The following is a 20,779-nucleotide window of genomic DNA, read 5'->3' on the forward strand; positions in this document are numbered from 1 at the left end:
AAGTTCCTCAATTCTCAGTTCAGACCATATATTTGAAATAAGCATTTTTAACAATAATTTCATAATCTCTGAAATCCATGGCCTCCACTTTGAGAAGCACTGCCAACTAATCCAGATAATATAATATATATTTAATATAAAACAATGGTTCATACATATTGAGACATGAATCCCAAAAGATTCATCTATGGGAATAGCTCATCTTGGTCAAATGCTTGCTGTGTGAACAAAAACTCCTGAAAAGAAGCTGCACCTGGCTGAGAAGGAAACTGGATCGGTCTATTGGCAGAGGCTGACTGGCTAATTAGAATGTCAGTACTGTGGAGAGGCTGAAATGTTCCGATCCAGAGGCTAATTGCCCACCTTTATACTGAAACTAACATCTTGTGACAATAGATTTAAAAATCCTTTTACAATCTATTGACTTAGAAGCTAGTGTTCTAGCTTCCCCCAATCCAAATGCTAAGAATGTCATCAGATAGTATCTTAGGCCTACAGAAAAGCTCCCCCATCTCCTTGTCCCCACCAATGTATTTTAAAGTTGCCTTGATTTATAGCATTCTTTGTTCTTCTGTAAAGCTTTAAAAAAAAAAAAAAAAAAAAAAAAAACCTTCATAAAACTGCATCCACATTGGACATGAAATTTGGGGTAACCTGAATTGGTGTTCCCAGGCCAGAGTCACTCAGAATGGCTCCAAATAAAGTATGTCTTATTTCCTTTAAGATGAGGTGGTTTTGCATCAACAGCTAGCATGTACAATGTCCCAGGGGCCATCTCAGCACTGGACAGCCTCCGGGTGTCATGCCTCACTCCTACAGCCCAGACATGGAGGGTGGAGGTAGAGGGTTACAAACCAGATTATTCTAACAAAAGAAAAAGATAGCCTGGACTAGCAGAAACTCGGTCTCAAACATTAAAAATTAAACATCACTCATGCCCAGGTTCCTTTGAACACTGAAATGATAACTATGCATATGTATACGTATATAAATATATATATATATACACACACACTTCATTGTGCTCATAAAAGAGACATCATGAACTCCTTTATTCTGCAGAATTTCCACTTAACAATACAACAACAAACTATTAATCATTTTAAAGGTCAAGGGACGGCTGGGTAGTGGTGGTACACACTTTTAATCCCAAACACTCAGGATGCAGAAGCAGGCACAGCTCCATGAGTTTGAGGCCAGAATGATCTACTGCTTGAGTTGCAGGACAACCAAGGCCATGCAGAAAAATCCCTATCTCAAACAAACAACAGCAACAAAAAAAAAAAGCAATGGAAATCAGCTCAATTAATGAGTAGTTGTAAATAGAGTGCCCACATCAAAACTTATAATGCTCTACACCATATATAGAAACTTAGTCAATCATTCAATCATTCTTGAAGTTTTAACATGGCTAAAACACACGCCACAAACTAAGAATTCCCAAACACTTAGCTCAACCACTTTAGAAATCACTATGGAAATTCCTTAAAACACTGAAAATAGACCTACCACCATGCACGCCTGGGTATTTATCCAAAAGCAACGAGGCCAGCATACAATCAGAGATCTGGACACCGTGTTTACCGTAGCAGTGTCCACAATAGCCAGGTCACAGCACCAGCCTAGGCATTCGGCGGCGGGAAATGTGGTGCATACACAATGGAAAGAAATCATTTCATTCTTGGGAAAACAGATGGTACTGGAGATCATCATGTTAAATTATCCAGACACCAAAAGTATTGTATCATTCCCCTCACATGTGGAAATTAAAAATGTTTTTATTTTTTGTTTTTGTTTTGGGGGTTGGATTCAAGACAGGGTTTTTCTGTGTAGCCTTGGCTGTCCTGGACTCACTTTGTAGACCAGGCTGGCCTCAAACTCACAGTGATTCACCTGTCTCTGCCTTCCAGAGTCTACAGAGACAGGTGAATCACTGTGAGTTACTGTGGGTTACAGGCCTGTGCCACCATAAAAAGATTTTTTTAAATGAGCATAAAGAGGGACTATTAGAGAAGAAGAGGTCAAAAGGGAAGAAGGGGAGAGTAACAGATCATAAAGTCAGTGAAGCCACTAATTTGTAAAATTCAAATGCTTTCATTATTATAAAACTATACTCCTCTAATACAGAATAACAGCCCCACCCTAAAGCTAACTTTGATTGCACCTAACTGGTGAAACTGGAATGTTCCAGAGTACAAACAAATTCACAATGGTATTATCACAATGGTATCACAATGGTACTATAGCCAGAGATGGCTATAGGAGTCCATGCCGTGCAGAGATGGCAGGGTAGTCCAGGGGGGGCAACGTGCACTGGACCCACGCTCCCTAGCTCTTCCGTTCCCTAGCTCTCACAATACCCAGTACAATCTTCCCTGGGGACACTCAGTGTTCTTTTCACATTTAATCATTTACTGTATGTGTGGAGGAGGTCAGAGGATGAGTTACAGGAATGAGCTGGGTCTCTCTGCCTATCATGTAGGTCCTTAGGGTTGAACTCAGGTCTTCGGGCTTGGTGGCAATCACCCCTCACTTACTAAGCCATCTCCTCAGCTACCACCCTGACATTTTACCAGAGAATGTAAACCCCTTTGAGAAGCAACCCCTTTAATGACGTGAGAAATGTGAACACTGGGCCGGATCAGAGCCACACATTGCTTGACATTCTTTATTCTTACAACCCGCATCTCAAGTCCTCCTGACTCAGTCACCCATTCCCCATAGCCCCTCAGAAGGCTTTGGCACAACAGGGAATGGCCTACAATCCCTTTGACTCTTTCCTCTAAGCTCTCAGATCCTTCCTGGTCTCCATGCCTCCCTTGGCTTAGATGACATCTAAGAGACTATCAAACATTCTTACATCTAATCTTCCGTCATACCATGAATAGCCCACAACCATCCACCATTCATCTAATTCTGTAGTGTCTGGGATGTCATTAACCCATTTAAACCTGCTTCCTGATTCATAAAATGGGATAATAGTAAATGCTTCATAACTAAGAGGAGTAAATGAGTTTTTGGTATAATGCTGAGTAGAAAGCAAGGACTCAGTAAATGCTTTTGCTGTTATTTCATCCATTTATTTCCAAATCTTTTACCACTTCTCTTAAAATAGACTTAAGAAAAAAGTACCTTCTACAAAATGCCATCTTCCTCACCTTCAATAATAACTTTTGCCTCCCACTTACCAAGATATCTGAAGCTTGAAATACCTCCTGGGTGCACCCCTCTCCCATCAGTCTCAAGCCTGATTCCTTCCATGCATGCTCTCTCTGATCTTGTCTCCCTGACACTGCTCTATCAGCCAGCCTGTGTCTCTGACATTTTCAGGCCCTTCCTCTCTACTCTGAAACGCAGAAATATGCTTCCGTTTTCCCTCTAACAATGACCACAGGGGCTGGAGAGGTTGCTCAATGGTTAGGAGCACTTGTTCTTGGAGAAGACCATAGTTCAATTCCTAGCATTCACATGACCACATAGCCAGCTCACACTCTCCATAACTTCAGTTCCAGAAAATATGATACCCTCTTCTGACCTCTGGAGCACTGGATACACACAGGGTGCACAGATACATGCACACAAGATACTCAAGACACATATAAAGTAAATAAACTTAATTTGCAAATGACTACAAAATCCCACAATACATGATACCAATATCTTCCCTTTCTGCCTTTTCTACTTTCCACAGCCAGCTTCTAGAATGTATGTTCCACAGGCTCTCCCTAGATGTCCCACCCCCACTCTTCAACCTAAATGCCACTTCGGCCTCTGAGGCTACCTGCACCTCTTTGCCTCAAGCCCCATACAATACCGGCATAGGTCTACAACATCCACCAAGTTGCATAGTTCAGGGGTCACCCTCTTCTGGAAGTCTGCACACCATTGATGTTGTTGGCTATTCGCTCTTCTCTCATGTCATCTCTGGGTTTTCCTCTCTGAGCCTCTGCCTGTTCCTCTCACTCCTCACTAGGCTTTTCCTCCTTTGCCTCCCCAAAATCCCTTCTATTCAACCCCTTCCAACTCAGCAATTCCCCCTCCCCTAACAATTCTGCTTGTTTAATCCTCATCTCTACCTCAAACTGCACATCTGTATAAGTAATTGCAAGATGAACATATCCACAGGTAAGTCAAAATATCCAAGACTAAAACTTTTATATTCTTATCTCTACCATTCCAAACCTCCACAAATGGCATCTGTATCCATTCAAACACACAGGCTGAAAACTAAAATTAAGCTAGAATTCCCCTTTCCTCACCTTAGAAAATGTTTATTGGGCAGAAATGAAGAACACAAATAAAATTGACTAGACAGAGGGAAAACTGAGCCTGCACACTTATCAAGAACTAAATGCATTAAAAAAAAATGGGAGCAAAGGCCTTCTGTGAGGCTTGAGGTCCACACACGTATGCCCTACAAAGATAAAATCAGAAACAACAATTGATTTAAGCAAAGGGTGAGTGAACAGAGGTATGACGCTAGTCGTGAGAATCTCCCATGTGAGGTGAAGTGTCCATTGTTTTAATACCTCGGTCTCCTTCCTGACACTGTCCTAAGCCAGTAAGAAATCCTGGATGCCTTACCAGCAGTTTCTCAGGAATGGGAACTGGTCCAAACCTGACCAATAAGATGTGAGTGAAACATTGCCAGGAGCATTTCTAGGAATTGTTTTGCTGCTTTTTTTATTTTTATGTTTTTCTGGTTCCAATCATTTTCCTGCTTCTTCTGATTATCATCCCATGAGATTGTGGTACTAAAACTGATGCAGTCATTTGACCAACAGCTCAAACATTAACTGACTCATGAGAGTGGCAAGCCAAGAAATGCAGAGAAACAGTGCTGTGCCTACCACTGAGCCTGCCCTAGCTTAAGACTTCATGTTATTTCTTAAAATAAGAAATCACTTTAAGGTTTTTACAAAAGGAAGTAGTTATAGGAATCAATCATGCTAACCATACATCATATTGGCTGGGAGTGATGGCTCAAGCCTGTAAATCCAGCATTCTGCCTAGGGTACAAAGGTTAGCAATAAAGACCATGGAACAATTCCCAAATGACATAATATTAAAAGTGTAAGCCGAGCAATGGTGGCGAATCCTTTGGTCCCAGCACTCAGGAGGGAGGGGTAGGCAGGTGGAATTTCTGCCTCAAGTTTGAGGACATCCTGGACAACCTGGAGGTTCCAGACTGCTTAGACTATAGTATGAAAACCCTGCTCAAAACAACCACCAACCCCACCTCTTCTCCTTCCTTGTTCGTCCCTGTGGTAAACCTAAAAGCAGCTCTCAGAATTAAACCTTAATGAATAGTAGTCTGGGAAATCTTACTTTTACCAGAAGACTATAAGGGTATACAGCTGACCGTTAAGGTTCAAAGTCAGAAAAAATGCTGACTTCTAATCTGTTCTCGTAATGCCTTTGCTGTACTGATTCATTTTAGAAGCACTTATCCCTCGTCTACCAAGTCATCTACCAAAGTACAAAAGATAACAAAGGGGACTTTCCACCTAGAGTTCAAAGGCTAATGATAAAGGACCTGGGACTAGTCCCAAATGGTACTAAAATATGAGCCAGGCTGTGGTGGCTTATGCCCTTAATCCCAGCACTCAGGAAGCAGAGGCAGGCAGATTTCTGAGTTCAAGACCAGCCTCATCTGCAGAGTGAGTTCCAAGACATCCAGGACTACACAGAGACCCCCTGTCTCAAAAAAAAAAACAAAAACAAAAACAAAAACAAAACAACTTAACATTAAAACTGTGATTAGCATAAGAAGTATTTGGTGCTACCTTGGTATAAATTCCTGGGAAACTTCTCTATCTAAGTAATGCTGAAGGAAAAAAAGAACAAGCAAAGGAGACAGACAGCAGTGCTGAAGGCAGAAACAACCAAGTCTCCCAGGCACAGGAACTTGACACTATACACACTGGGGTTAGAGCGAGGAAGTAATTGTGACATTACAGACTAGAGCTAGGAATAACAACAGGAAGCCGAAGACAGGCTTTAATTAAACACATTACTGTAGAGAGATCTGCATGGGCTCTGGTTTTTAAAGAATAAACATGGAGCCAACACAGAGGCAGACAGACCAACTGAGGCTGTTTCTGTTTGTTGCAGAGTATTTGATCACACTGTGAACCCAAGATGTTGTTTACTGGAAAAACCTGTTTCTAGTAGTTGTGTGGCTCAGCCCTAGCACACACCTTTAATCCAAGAGCTTCCTGTTTGAATATTGTAAACACAAATAAATAAAGTTGACCCTATGTCAAGAAGTGAAACAAACAACCAGTTGACAGGAAGTGAACATAGGAAAAAAAACAGAATAAGAAAAGTCAGAGAGAGGCTCACTAGAAGTAGAAGGGAGGAACCTTCAGTTTTGAGGGTTTTTGAGATGGTGCGGAGAAGGAGAGCTTCCTTTTCCTTTTGGGACATTGGTTGAGGAAGAAGGTCATTAGGTTCTTTCTCTGCCGCTCTGAGCTAGCATGCTTTCACGCCAGCATCTGGCCCCTAAGTCTTTACTTGTAAAATTGAATGACTGAGATTTTGTTAAAAACAACAGCGGTTGCTGTGGTGGGAACTGACATGAGAACTTGAAAGAAATGGATGCATTCGAGGTAGTAGGAGTACAGTCCAGGCCTGCTGGCTGTAGGACCTGACTTCTGGAAGTGCTGGTGGCTGACAACAGAGGCAAGAGACCACACTTACCACACATTGTCCTAGACTTGATTCAGGAACGACAGGCACCACTGACTAGAAATGTCCAAGATAGCAGCTGAGCCTGAGGATGAATGGAGTTCCCAGTGGAGAGATGGTTCATGTGAGGGGCCCAGTGAGACTGACAGAATTTCAAAATGAGAGCTCAAAATACAGACAGACTTGTATGCTGAAAAGCACATCAGCTCTCCCAAGTTATCTATCAAAGATCTTGGAAAGTGGAAGGCTTAGTGAAATAAAAAACAAGGACAGAGATGATCAAGTGTTCTTTGGAGTCCATGATAGTTTTTAGAATACTGAAAATGTTCATTTCCAGTGTAGCATGCTGTTTAAGTTTGACTATAGCTCTGGGGTATGTATCTGTATGGCTCTCTGCATAGGAAGAGGAGTATTTCTGGGAAGTGACATTTTGCTGGGGTTCCAGGCTGGAGGCAAAGGAACATCCTAGCTTGATCCTGAAGCCTGGTCTGGACAAGACGGAAAGAAGTCAAGGGCAGAAAAGAAGCTGTTCCAAGAGATACAAATAGGCCTAAATTTCCCCACTTCCATAAACCAAGTTAACTTTCTTTGTTCAAGCATGAGTTAAAGAAACAGGACCACCTTTCTAGCTCTGATGGAGCATTAAAAGTAGCTCAGGAAAGCAGGGTGTGGTGGCACATGCCTTTAATCCAAGCACTCAGGAGGCAGAGGCAGGTGGATTGCTGTGAGTTCGAGGTCAGCCTAGTCTACAAATTGAGTCCAGGACAGCCACGGCTACACAGAGAGAAATCCTGTCTGGAAAAACAAAACTAAAAGTAGCTCAGGACAAAAAAGAAAAAGAAGCAAAAGAACCAAGAATTAGCCAATCTGCAGCTCTAAGGAAGGGAGATGTGTAATAGCAAGAAATGACCATTCCCCCCAGGCTCAGTATGAAGCAAGAACTGGAGAAACTGAGAAACTAACTCACAGAAAGATAGAGGGCAAAAGGGCAGGGAGTAAGGATATGACAGGATGGTGAGGTCCTGCTTACAAGAGGAGAGCCAAAGCCTATAGAGGAAGGTAGGTTTGTCTAGTTACGTGAGAAACAAAGGTTGTAAATTAATTTTCCAGAAGACTAAGATGAAAGGCTAAGTAAGCCTGACACAAGTCTACATCTCATTCTGGCAATGTACAATTTTCTGTTTCCTCCTAGACCTCAGAGGCAAAGAACTTTAGCTTTACATGCATTTTGATTTACACCTACCTTTCTGCTATTCAGGCATGCCCAAAAAGGTACAAGGACAGGCCACTCCCTAAAGGAGCTGATAGGTGCAGGACAGCCTCAGAACAAGATGTAGCATTCCTCAAAAGCCCATCTCCTTCCCAGAAGACAGCAAGTGATCCCAGAAACCCACCAAAATACAGCCATATTGGGGAAGTTTTTTGGAAAGCTCTTGGATAAACCTCAGGAACACACCCCAGGGCTCAGGCATGGTGAGGCCTGGCGCTCATGGTATACAAAAGGCCTCCAGGGAAGACTTGCTCTTGTCCTCTACACTATTTTGCTAAGCTAGTTGAGTTTACAATTTTTCTTCTCTTAAAAGCTCAGTTGCTGTTTAAAAATAAACAAACAAACTAACAGGTTTCGTTTGGATGCTAACAGCTTTCAGCAGACACTATTCATTTTCTGAAGCCTGTACCCTCTGCAGCAAACTTGCTGAGTCACCTTTTCAGTGCAACTGAAAACATACATTTCTAAAGAAAATCTAGGACACTGCCTACCCCAATGTTTAGAAATGAACCCTACAGCATTTTTAGGCTAGCAACATCAATTACCAAGGTGACATCACTGCGTACTCCCTGAACAAAAAGCTGCTTAAGATTCTAGCGTTGGAAATAAACTCGAAGAGAATGACCAGAATTAAGGAGGTTCAGAGTAGAACACCCACATCTTGAAGCTTCAGCCTTCATACCGAAGTGAAAACAGTAGGTGTGCCAGTTTGCCTTTTATTTCTGTGATAAAACACCAATCAAAACCAAGTTGGAAGAAGGAAGGGGTTTATTTGGCTTACAGGTTACAGTCTATCACCACAGGAAGCCACAGCAGGTCCTGAAGCAGAGATCATGAAGGGATACTGTTTACTGGCTCTTTCCCAGTTTACAGTCAATTGCCTTTCTATACAGCCCTGGTCCAACAGCCCAAGGAGGCCACTGTCCACAGGCTGAGTCCACCTGTATCAATTAGCAATCAAGAAAATGCCCTAGACATGCCCACAGGCCAGTGTGATTAAGGCAAACCTTCAACTGAATTTCCTTTTTTTCCAGTCATGTCGGGTTCAAAATGAAACTACCCAGGACAGGGGGGACTCTTTGGTTTGTTTGGAACTGAACATTGGCTAAAAGGAATGGCAGAATACTTGAAAATATCTGTCTGCCACATGACTACTGATTTCTAATAAAGCCAAAGAAAAAACTTGACTACTGTTTTTTTCCTGGCCTAGAACTCATTCCATAGCTCAGGCTGGTCTAGCTAGAACTATGTGACCAAGACTGGCTTTGCCTTCCACATCCCCTGCTTAGGCCTCTCAAGTGCTGGGACTAGAGGCCTGAGCGGTTCACTGACCCTCTTCACTCCTCTCCCTTTGGCCACACGGTTTTTCTCATTCTAAGCCTAATGGTGTTTCTGTAACCTACCTCTAATGTTATCACTCTTGTACTCAGAAAATGTCAAAAGCTGCCAGGCCTTCAGACTTAACTTCAATTTTACTCTCATTTAAAAACTTCCACAAGGCCAAGATTATCTTTCCAATCTTGGCTTCTGTGACTCATCTGATAGAATCACTGGCAGCTCAAATCTCAGTTGGTCCAACTACTCTGTCTCTGAAGCAGGTTTCAGGATTCTTTTTACCAAGTGGTAAAAATGTACACTGTTCCCTTTAGACAGCACTGCTGAATTCAAACACAGCTTCCCCGTTCGGATACCTTTGCTGGCTTTGACTGGCATGTCTTTCTGTGTTGCATGTATTATATCACTCAACTTGGAAGTTATCACTATTCATACGTGACTTCATTTCATATTCACCAACCTTAAAAAAGAATTCCTTCCCAACAAGAGACCAGACAAAAATAATTTTTCTGCATGAGCAATCACTGCGCATAAACCATGAAATGATAGGTATCAAAAACTTCTTGAATTCATATATGTATTTGTATATGCATTAAAATATATCTGAAAGAATGAATAGCTGCTATGCTGGTGCCTGTCCTTATATAAGAAGCTTCCCACACACACACTGTTCACCCTTCCATTCGCCTTTATTAATCATGGGACTGTATGCACTATAAAAAGTATGCCCGAAACTATGAACAACATGAATTTAAAGTGCAGCATCAGAACCCTCCTCCATTGCTGGTAGGAATGTGAACTTGTACAACCACTTTGGAAATCAATCTGGCACTTTCTCAGACAATTAGGAAGAGTGCTTCCTCAAGACCCAGCTATACCACTCCTAGGCATATATCCAAAAGATGCTCAAGTACACAACAAGGACATTTGCTCAACCATGTTCATAGCAGCTTTATTCGTTATAGCCAGACTCTGGAAACCTAGACGTCCCTCAACAGAGGAATGGATACAGAAATTGTGGTACATTTATACAATGAAATACTACTCAGCAATTAAAAACAAGGAAATCATGAAATTTGCAGGCAAATGGTGGGAACTAGAAAAGATCATCCTGAGTGAGGTATCCCAGAAGCAGAAAGACACACAGGGTAAATACTCACTTTTAAGTGGATACTACTAAAATTTGAACACCTAACGAAGCTAATCAAGAAGGAGGACCCTGGGTAAGGTGATCAATCCTCACTCAGAAAGGCAAACAGGATAGACATCCATTGGAAGAGAGAGAAAACAGAGAACAGGACAGGAGCCTACCACAGAGGGCCCCTGAAAGACTCTACCCAGCAGGTTATCAAAGCAGATGCTGAGGCTCATAGCTAAACTTTGGGCAGAGTGCAGGGAAGCTTATGAAAGAAGGGGGAGATAGAAAGACCTGGAGGGGAAAGGAACTCCACAAGAGCAACAGAACCAAGAAATCTGGACACAGGGGTCTTTTCTGAGACTGATACTCCAACCAAGCACCATGCATGGAGATAACCTAGAACTCCATGGCAGCTCAGTCTCCAAGTGGGTTTCCTAGTAAGGGGAATGGGACCATCTCTGACATGAACTCAGTGGCTTAGCTCTTTGATCACCTCCCCCTGAGGGGGGAACAACCTTATCAGGCCACAGAAGAAGACAACGCAGCCGGTCTTGATGAGACCTGATAGGCTAAGTTCAGAGGGACTTGGAGGAAGGCATGGGAGAAGATGAGGGAGGGATGTTGGAACTGGAAGAGAATGAGGGAGGGGGCTACAACTGGGATTCAAGGTGAATAAACTGTAATTAATATAAAATAATAATAATAATAAAACAAATAAGATAAAGTACAGCATCCCAATGCCTCAAAGAATTAGGCAGGAATCTATGATTTAAATGTTTATAATTGGTATTCTAAAAACCCAATATCAATCCAATGATTTAATAGCCTTTAAAAAAAAAAACAAACATTTTTTTTCTACTGGTCACCATGATTCAAAACTCCTCTAGTTGAAAAGCAAACAAATATTCTAAACAGGGCAGTAAATATATTGTGCCATTATCTGTTATCAAATTATTGAGGATTGTTTATCACGTTAGAATAATAAAGGAAAGCCACAAAGAGGCTTTGTATAGTCTTTTTAATTCCTGGTTCTTTCCTTTTCCTCTCCAGTAACTAAAGTCAGTTTGTTTCTCTCAAAGAACATTTGTATCAGTAAAAGAACTCACTTAGGAATCCTAGCCGACTAGAGCAGAGAATGGCTGTGTGAATGTTCTTACTGTCTCCCTAAACATCTGCCTCTCCATCCAGTCAATACTGCTCGGCCTGAGGGAGCTGGATAGGGAGTATTCTTGTTTATCCCAGTGTCACAGTGCCATGAACTTAGAAAGGGAGTGATTCAAGCTCTTTCTTTTTTGGTTTTTCGAGACAGGGTTTCTCTTTGTAGCCTGAAACTATCCTGAAACTCACTTTACAGACCAGGGTGGCCTTGAACTTAAGAGATCCACTTGACTCTGCCTCCCAAATGCTATGTTTAAAGGTATGTGCCACCAACACCCTCAGCCTTTGGGGAGGGGGACTGTAATTCAAGCTCTTAATGCTCCTATTGCAAGGCTCTCTTCTTTCCTAGGAAGCTGGTTGAACTTTCAAACCTAACAATGACATCTGTACTTAATGATCTTTGTTCCCAACAAAATCCATCTACTGAAAGCATCCCATGTGCTGGCAGTCAGCAACTCAGCAGGGGAAAAAAAAAAACTATTAATACCTAACTGTTGGGATTCAGACCCGGGACAAGCAGCTGAAGTGCCCATTTAACCAAAGCAGACCTGGTCCCCAGGTTCTCCCAGCATGCCTCAGTCCCTACCTGCTACAGGGCACGGCTGGGATACCCCGCCCTCTACCCTGAAGTTTCCAGCCCAGGGGCAGCTTCCTTCCCCCTAGGAGCTCTTCACTGCATAAGGTTGGTCTCTCCTCTCTCTCTCTCTCTCTCTCTCTCTCTCTCTCTCTGCACTGGTGATTTCCCTAGCAGCATACCTTGGGGACTGGTGAACCCACTCAAGAGCTGCCCCCAATAAACCTACATTTATATATTCTAACTTGTTTTGAATTGACTCATTTCCTCTGGTAGCATAAGAATGCTTATCACTAACAAGATCAGAATGAGTTATGTTTTTCAAATATTCAGAAATGGTTATTAATTTGACAAACTTTCTAAACTTTCCTTTCTGATGAACTGTCCAGTCTTCCACAAATACTTTCTTCACAGAGTCTTGTTCTTTTGTTTCCCACATGCTACTACACCCAACTCCTGTGGACTTTGCCATACTGGCCCTCAAGTCCTCATTAGTCGCTTATTCTTTCCCACACTATGAATCAAATAGAAAACATTCAGTACTTGAGGCAAAGGAGACTAGTGTATTTATCACATTAGCATAATAGTCCACATTGTAGTCACAAATCATATTGATAACTCTGGACCCTAGAAACACATACACTATTAGAAATTGCCAAACTTACAATAAGGTTTTTTTTGTTTTGTTTTGTTTTGTTTTGTTTTGTTTTTAAGTAGCTGGTAAATTGTATGTAATGAAAGAGAAAAATCCAGAGTCTGAGACAAAAAAAGGGGGAAAAAGTTTAATACATTTTTTTTAGGAAATTTGTCATCAAAATGTAAGCTATGTCCTTCTCTTTCACTACAGGAGACTACACTTTGAATTGCCTTGTAGCATACTCTTTCCAATATCAAATGATTCATTCTTGTCCCATTTCTCCTGCTATTGCCTCACCTGGATCAAGTGCTGGGTCCAGCACCTGTGGCTAGTGAATGCTCAAATCCAAACTGGTTAAATGGTCTAGCAGAACACCAGCCTACACCTTAGACTAAGCACACTACACTAAGACAGCCCTCTCAGCAAAGCAGGGCTAAAAGCTATCACTGTTGGGCCCAGACCGCAATTATCAAGACTATGGGGTCAACCTTCCTGATCCAAAAGGCTTCTTTATTTCCTAAAAATACCAACGGACAGTTGAAATAGAATTTCTGTCTGGGATGAAAGCTACTTTTAATCAGTAGTTATTCCCACTGATATGAAATCAAAATTTATGTGCATATAAGATACCCACTAGGTACTAGATTAATTGGAAAGAAAAATGCACAAATTTAGTGACCATAAATAAACCCAATTTTCTGAATAATCATCAGCAAACACTTGAGCAGCCTTCACCTCCTATTAAGTCCCAGGGATAATAATAAAAAGTGTAGATCATAGATGCTGACCGCATGGATGTTACAGCAGAGAGCACTATGAAGCATCCAGAAGCATCGCAAGACTCCTCAACCAGGCATGGTGGTCCACACCTAACACTCAGAAGGCTGCAGGAGGAAGATGAAGAGGTCAAGGCCAGAGGGATGCCTGGGCAGTACATGAGAACACTCTGCAAGCTTGAGGGCCTGAGTTTAGATTCCCATCACCTTTGCTGGGTGCATAAGCTCTGTAAAAACAGAATTTGCAGGGCATAGAGATAGGCAGATCTCTAGGACTCACTGGCCAGCCCTAGAACCCTAATGGTATGCTCCAGTTTCAGAGAGACCCTGTCTCAAAAAAATAAAAATAAAAATAAAAAAATAAGGTGGACAAAGAGGAAAACACCACTGTTGACCTCTAACCTCAGCATGTGCTGGTGTACCCACACATACATGTGCTCACACACATGCATACATACACCACATATAAAGAGTAAAAAAGCATTCTTTTATTGAAAATGAATTTTTTCATACAATACATTCTGATTATGGTTTCCCTTCTTCCAGATCCTCCCCACTTCCCACCCACCCAAATTCACATGCTTCTTTCTTTCTCTTTCTCTCTCTCTCTAAAACACAAACTGGTATCTTATAATAAGATATAATAAGACAAACCAGAATAACACAAAACAAGGAAAAGAGCCAAAGAAAAAGCACAAGAAACACATACACACAAACACACACACACACACAAAACCATAAAAAAAAAATCAGGAAGCACTACTGAGTTCATCTTGTATTGGCCACCTGTGCTATGCACAGGCAAGCCCTTAAGTGTGGTTTATATACCCAGTTAGACTCCACTGGAGAAATCTAATTTTTCCTCTGTGCATGGTTATCAGATGGAGATAGTTTCTGGGTTAGGGATGGGGGCTCACTGGAACCTCCTCTGGCTGAGACCCATGCAGGCCTGTGCATGCTACCACAGTCTCTGTGAGTTCCAATGTGCACCACTCCTCTTGTCTAGAAGGCCTTATTTCCTTGGTGTCCTCCATGCCCTCTGGCTCTTGCAGTCTTCCCCGCTCTGCCTTTTCAGCAGAGTGACCTGTATGGAGGGGAACTGCTGCCATTCCTCTGGCACAAAGTACTCCAGCAAGTTTCAGTTTTATGATGAGATCAACCAATTTGATGGAGAGATAAGACTGTTGACCTTTGGCCTCGACACAGGCGAGTGTGCTCACACATATGGGTGCACACGCATACATGCACACACCACATACACACAATTTTAAAAGTATTTTTCAAAAAAAAAGTTCAAGACTAGTCTAGGCTACAAAATCTTGACTCCAAAATAAAAGATAACTTTTTATCTACTTTTAACAACATGTGCAGTTTTTTTTTTTTCCAAATTATTCCTCCACAGAAGGAAGCCAAAGAGGGAGAGGAGAAGAAGGTGGGAGGGATGGAGTAGCAAAGTGGACACCAGTCTTACCATGTCTAGCTCGTATGTGAAATATTCAAAATGCACTATATGAGAAAAGAGTGTTCTTTTTTATTCTGAATCTAAATTTCTGTAGTGTTCGCTGTTACACTATCTCCATTTGGTTAGCTGCTGAACAGCCTCCCCCTCCACATATGGCAGATGACCTGTTTGGTCCAGCTTCTGTGCCACTCCCACAGAACTCACAGATTTCTTACACTACACCACATGTCTCTGCCTCCCTGCCTTCCATTCATAAGGAGAACATTTACTTTAAAAACTTGGATTATTGCAAATGCAGCAAACAGACGGACAGTGGTGGCTATGCCTGTAATCCCAGCACTCCGGGACAGAGGCAGGCAGATCTCTGTGAGTTTGAGGCCAACTTGGTCTACAGAGGGAGTTCCAGGACAATCAAGGCTACACAGAGAAACCCTGCCCAAGAAACAAACAAACAAAACAAAACAAAAAGAGCAAAAGCAAATACTGCAAACAGTGGGGCTTGAATGAACATCACCTATAAAATAAGAAAAACTGAATATGATGTGACTAGCATGCACTTCAATTTTAAATGATATAGAGGTTAGGAAGTAACTTCCAGGAATCCAATTTCAAATCGTACGGCCAGTAATCCCTTTCCCCAGGTTAAAATTCACCCGTTCTATCATCTGAAACGGATTTACACATGCTATCTTGCTGCCACCTTTCAAACACTGTTTTTCTTTCCTAATTCATCTGCAAGATCATTTTTCTAGATGACACTTGACGATTCCCCTTTTCAGAAACAAACCCAGGAGCTCTGAAGGTACGCACTTTGAAGGGAACAGGGTGGCTTACCCAGGAGGGGAGGTTTTGAGACCCACAGGTAGATAATATCTCAACTGTGAACCTGACCCCACCATTTGCACTTCCTTCCCTTAACCTACATTCACCCACAACCGGTTAGTTCTTGGTTTCCTTTTTCTTTCAGAAACACTTATGGCTATCCATATGCAAAAGCATCATATTTATTGTCTGGGATATAATCTTCAGTGAGTAGGACTTTTATGTGACTTGCTAATTCAACCCAAACTTCCAGAACACGTGAGGCTTGGTTTATAAAAGATGCTCAATAAATATGTACTAAATTTATAGTAAGCTCTTATGATACTTAAGAACTGTGACATGCCTTAGAGATCTATAAACAAACTGATAAACTTTTAGGGTCCTTACTTCTTATTAGCAGTGAAAAAAAAAAAAAAAAACAGTAGAAGAAAGAACACATCTACTCACCAACTCTAAGTTACAAATAAAAAATACACAGCCAAATCAAATAGACATTACTAATTCTTAAGACTACTGATGTGTTTGCTGAGCCTAACAAGTGAGGATGGGATGCCATTCGTAAGTGACGGGTACTGGAAAGTCACTTTGAAGAGTAGAAAGCTTTTCTACAAAGTAGTAAACGGCTCATGCCATAAGCAAATACAAACTCTGGGGACAGTAGTCACCCTAACAAACGTTTTTATGAAGAGGAGCCACTGCCATGCCACTGGCCCCCAAGTCCTCGGGCAATTTCAGTTTTATAAAGGTATCAGCCGAGTTACGGTAAGATGAAGGTCCTTTTAAAGGGTTATTATAAACAGACTGGAGGTAGATCTTGGCGTAAGGCAAACTGGAGGTGCACCCTCCTTCGGAAGGAGGTTTAAAGCACGGTGAAAACACAGCTCTTACCTACATTCCATAACCATAACCCTGAGGACACCTTTGCCTCCCGGCAAACCACAGCGCTTCCGGGTGCGCCCCCTCCCCCCCGCCGCCCCCTTCAAATCAGACCTCGGCCTGAGCTCCACGACCGCTCAACCAACATGGTGGAAAAACAGATCTCCTAAGGAGCGGGAGCGACCCCGGACTGGGTGACCCAAGCAAAGTTTTCTCGCCTGGAGACCGTCATAAAGTCATCTCCCACCCGGCGCGGATCGAAGACCCGAACCCGATCACCCGTGCCGGGTGCGACGCCTGCATCCCGTGGGCGCTGCGTTCCCGATCCTTCTCCGGCAACTCCCCAACCGCGCCTCACCCTCGGGGACCTGCCCGGATCGCTCGGTGCTCCGCGCCGTGTGGCTGGGCACGGTGGAGGAGTAACTACCGCGCCTAGAGCCGCGCGCGGGGTCAAGCCCGCGCCGCCCAGTCTTCCGGCCGCCCGGGCTCCGGGAGAGCCACCCGGGGGCGCGGGGGGTGGGGCGGGGGCAGTGTGCCCCGGGGCCGGCGCGCGCGCGAGGCCGCCGAGACCGGTACTCACCCGCAGCGGGCAGCGGACGGCCGCGGCCAGCCGGCTCCAGGAACAGGCGAAGTCCGGCGGCCGGGCGCGAGGGCTCCAGCAGACGAGCGCGACCAGCGTCCCCAACAGCAAGGCGACCGCGGCGCAGCTCAGGTACAGACCGAGGCGCAGCAGCACGGCGCCCGGCCCCGCGCCCGCCGCCGGCCCCCAGCCCGGAACCAGGCAGCACAGCGCCAGCGCCGCCAGGGCGGCCACGGCGGCGGGACCCCGCCAGCCCCCGCCCGGCCCGGCCGCCGGCCGCTGCCCGTCCGCGGAGCCCGGGGCGGCCCGGCCGGCGTCGGCGGCGAGCGCGGGTCCGCGGCGAGCGCCGCTGCTGTCGGTGGCATCGCGGTGCATGCTGCTTCCTGGGCCGCTGGCGACAGGCTCATCTCCCGGCCCGCTGCCCCCCGGCGCCGCCCCGGGCCGTGGCCTGTGCGCGGCGCCCCGCCGCCTCGCCGCCGCCGCCGCCGCTCGCGAGGCGAGGGCAGCCCGCGCTCATGCCCTCGCCGGCGGCCCTGCGCGGGAACCGCTCCGGAAGACGCCGCCGCCGCGCCCCCCTCGGTGCCGCCGCCCCGCGCCGGGCCCGTAGCTGCCCGCCGACCGGGCGCGCCCAGGGAAGCGGGACCGCGAGGGGACTGGAGCCCCACGGGCTGGAGACGCGCGGGGGCGGGGGCGGGAGCTGCGGCTGAGTGACAGTGGGGCGGGGCAGCCCCGCCCACCCGGAGGCGGGGGCGGCCGGAAGGGGGCGCGACCAATCGCAGCGGCCCCCGCTACTTCCCGCGCCCCACCCCTGCCCCCCGGGGACGGCGTCTGCTCGTGGAAAATTTTGCTGCAGGTGGCAGAGGCGAACTGCTCAGCTCAGGTGCCTCCTTCGTTCTCGCCCTCCGCTCCTCGCCTTGCCTGCAGCCTCGTGCCAGCCGCCGGCCTCGTCCTCTAGCTCCCCGAGTGGACCCGAACCTTTCCCAGATGCGCACTTGTACTGGTTCCTTACAACCGACCCTACCGCCCAGGAGTAGGGGCCAAGGCGAAACGGGAGGACTGAGAGAAGCCTGTGGTTCCCACTCCCTTATGGAAAGGCTCCCGGAGTGTCCGCCTGGTGCCAGGGAGTGTACGCAGCTGCCACAATCAGTTTGGCTCCGGTTTTGTGTTTTTGTTGCCAGCAACTACTCGGTAAAAAAAAAAAAAAAAAAGCTGTTACCCACGCAAAAGAAACTGGCTCAAATAATTTTGAGGGAACTTATTTTCCTCTTCTGTCTTGGTCGGTAGTATACAGACGATGTTTGCTGAGATATTCAGTTGCCACTCAATATTATTATAGAGCTGCCAGCGCTGATAAAGGGCGTTGACTCTATTAGAGGGATGACTGAACTAGAGGATTGCTGACGAGACTGGGAGGGAAGACAGTGGATGGAAGGCAAATAAACGATGAAAAAGAAAGGTGGAAGCTTGAGAAATAACGAGCCTAGGACCTCTCCCCATGACACTGCAACGAAGAATTCCAAAATCCTTAACTTGTACTGTTTTGTTTTATGACAGGGTCTCTCTGTGTAATCCTGGCTGTCCTGGCACTCACTGTGTAGTCGTGGCTGGCCTCGAACTCACTGGGATCTGTCTGCTTCTGCTTTCAAAGTGCTGGGATCAAAGGTGTGTGGCCTAACTCAATGATTTCATCATCTCATGTTACAAAGGAGAAAACACTGGGTTTAATAAATCCGAGAGTCCAAAACCAGTGTGCCATGCTATAAAGCGTCCAGTGTTGTTACTCCGGGAGAACAGAAGCACCTCCATTGCAGTGGCACGGACTAAGTGAGTATAATCGGTAAAGGGGACACTGGTCTCCTCTTTACTGCAAGCCAACTCTGTAACTCAAGACCAGAAGCCTGCAGTCATACATGGTTCCCAAGAGCAATCCACGACTGGAGCTATGTAAACCCACTGTCAGAAAACTGCCTCAAAGCACATACTCTCTTACCTAGGTAAGCCCTGATACTTCACACTTACTTCATAAGTCGAGTTAAGCCTCTCCTCTGTGCATGGTTGGAGGATCACTGAAGTAAGGCAAGACAGAGGGAATGGCTGACGTTAGAAGGCCGTGAGGAAAATGAGGCACGGAATCAGATTTTAAATTGGAGTTGAAATGTCCCTTTCCTGTAGTCACTGTTGAGTCCTAACAGTTCTTTTGGAAAGGTTTCATATATATGCACATTTTATATATGTATATATATTTTATATTTTTTTATATTTTTTGTGTATGTGTGTTTTTGGATCTGAGTGTAGGAATGTACACTGTGTAAGTGCCCACTGAGGCCATTGTTCAGGGGAGAGCATCAGGTCACCTGGAACTTGAGCCACACAAAGTAGGTGCTGGGAACCAAACCTGGGTCTTCTGGAAGAGACACAAGTACTCTAAACTGCTGAGCCACCTCTTCAACCTCAAATCCTATCAGTTTTATGGCTTTAGAAAGCAAATTAAGAAGTAACGTCTTATCTAAAGATTTTTATTGCTAGTGCATTCTGACAGGCTATAATGAAATGCACCATAAGGCCATCCTCATCATCTTGTAGAAATCTAAAATAGGAATGGATTCTGGCTGAGCTCCCATGGGTAAATGAAGATAAGGAGGAAATGACCATTTTTAAATGGCAGACAAAGCAGGTGGACACCACTGATCTTTGTCTAAGAACATATTAGCAATGTTTTAAGGGCGAACCTCTGAATAAAATGTTAGAACATATGTAAATTATGGTGAGTGGAGTTCCACATTAGTAAGCAAAAATATTCATATTGAAAACTTATGCAAAGTCAGAGAGTGAGAGATATTTTGGAACACTGAGACCTAAGTGGGATGTCACCACCAAATCCCTCCCCTCAGAGCTAAGGGAACCCCTTCCGAGAAAGAGGCAGAAAGAGCAGAGGGGATGGAGGACACCAAGAAAACAAGGCCCTCTAAACCAACATGAGCAAAGCTCATATGAACACACAGAGACTGCGCAGCATGCACAGAGCCTGCATGGATCTGCAGCAGGTCTTCTGCGTATATAATATGGCTTCCAGTTTACTGTTTTTATGAGACTCCTGAATGGACAAATGAGTGGATCTTTGATTCTTGTGCCTTCTTTCAGGTTCTTTTCCTTTTGATGTTTGATGTTTTGCCTTATCCAACTTCAATGTGATTTTTTTTTATCTTATGTCTTATTTTATTGTATTTTATTATTATCTCTTAGAAGCCTATTTTTTTCTAATGAGACTGGAAGGGCATGGATCTGCATGGGAGGGGAGATGGACAGGAACTGGGAGGAGTGATCAAGATAAATTAGAAAAAAAATATAGTTTTATATAAATAGGGGGGAAAAAAGAAAACTTATCCAAAGCAGTTAATCTTTAAAAAGAAACATTTTAATTACTGAAAGCAAAATCAGTTTATACCAGGACAAATAATTAT

At 44.4% G+C, this 20,779-nt stretch overlaps 1 protein-coding gene across 3 annotated transcripts in view; it reads right to left on the minus strand.

Annotated features, from left to right (window-relative positions):
* The window catches only part of Snx25 (sorting nexin 25), a 110,717-nt gene extending 92,880 nt beyond the window's left edge, over positions 1–17,837 (minus strand). For 2 of the 3 annotated variants that reach the window (XM_060381715.1, XM_060381716.1), the window contains exon 1: positions 17,319–17,837. In XM_060381715.1, the coding sequence (XP_060237698.1) occupies positions 17,319–17,693 (375 nt within the window). In that variant the 5' untranslated portion in view covers positions 17,694–17,837. The other variant, XM_060381717.1, reaches the window with a different exon arrangement.
* Positions 17,838–20,779: the final 2,942 nt, after the last annotated feature.

Source organism: Meriones unguiculatus, chromosome 4 (assembly GCF_030254825.1).
Source record: "Meriones unguiculatus strain TT.TT164.6M chromosome 4, Bangor_MerUng_6.1, whole genome shotgun sequence".
NCBI classification, from domain to species: Eukaryota; Metazoa; Chordata; class Mammalia; order Rodentia; family Muridae; genus Meriones; species Meriones unguiculatus.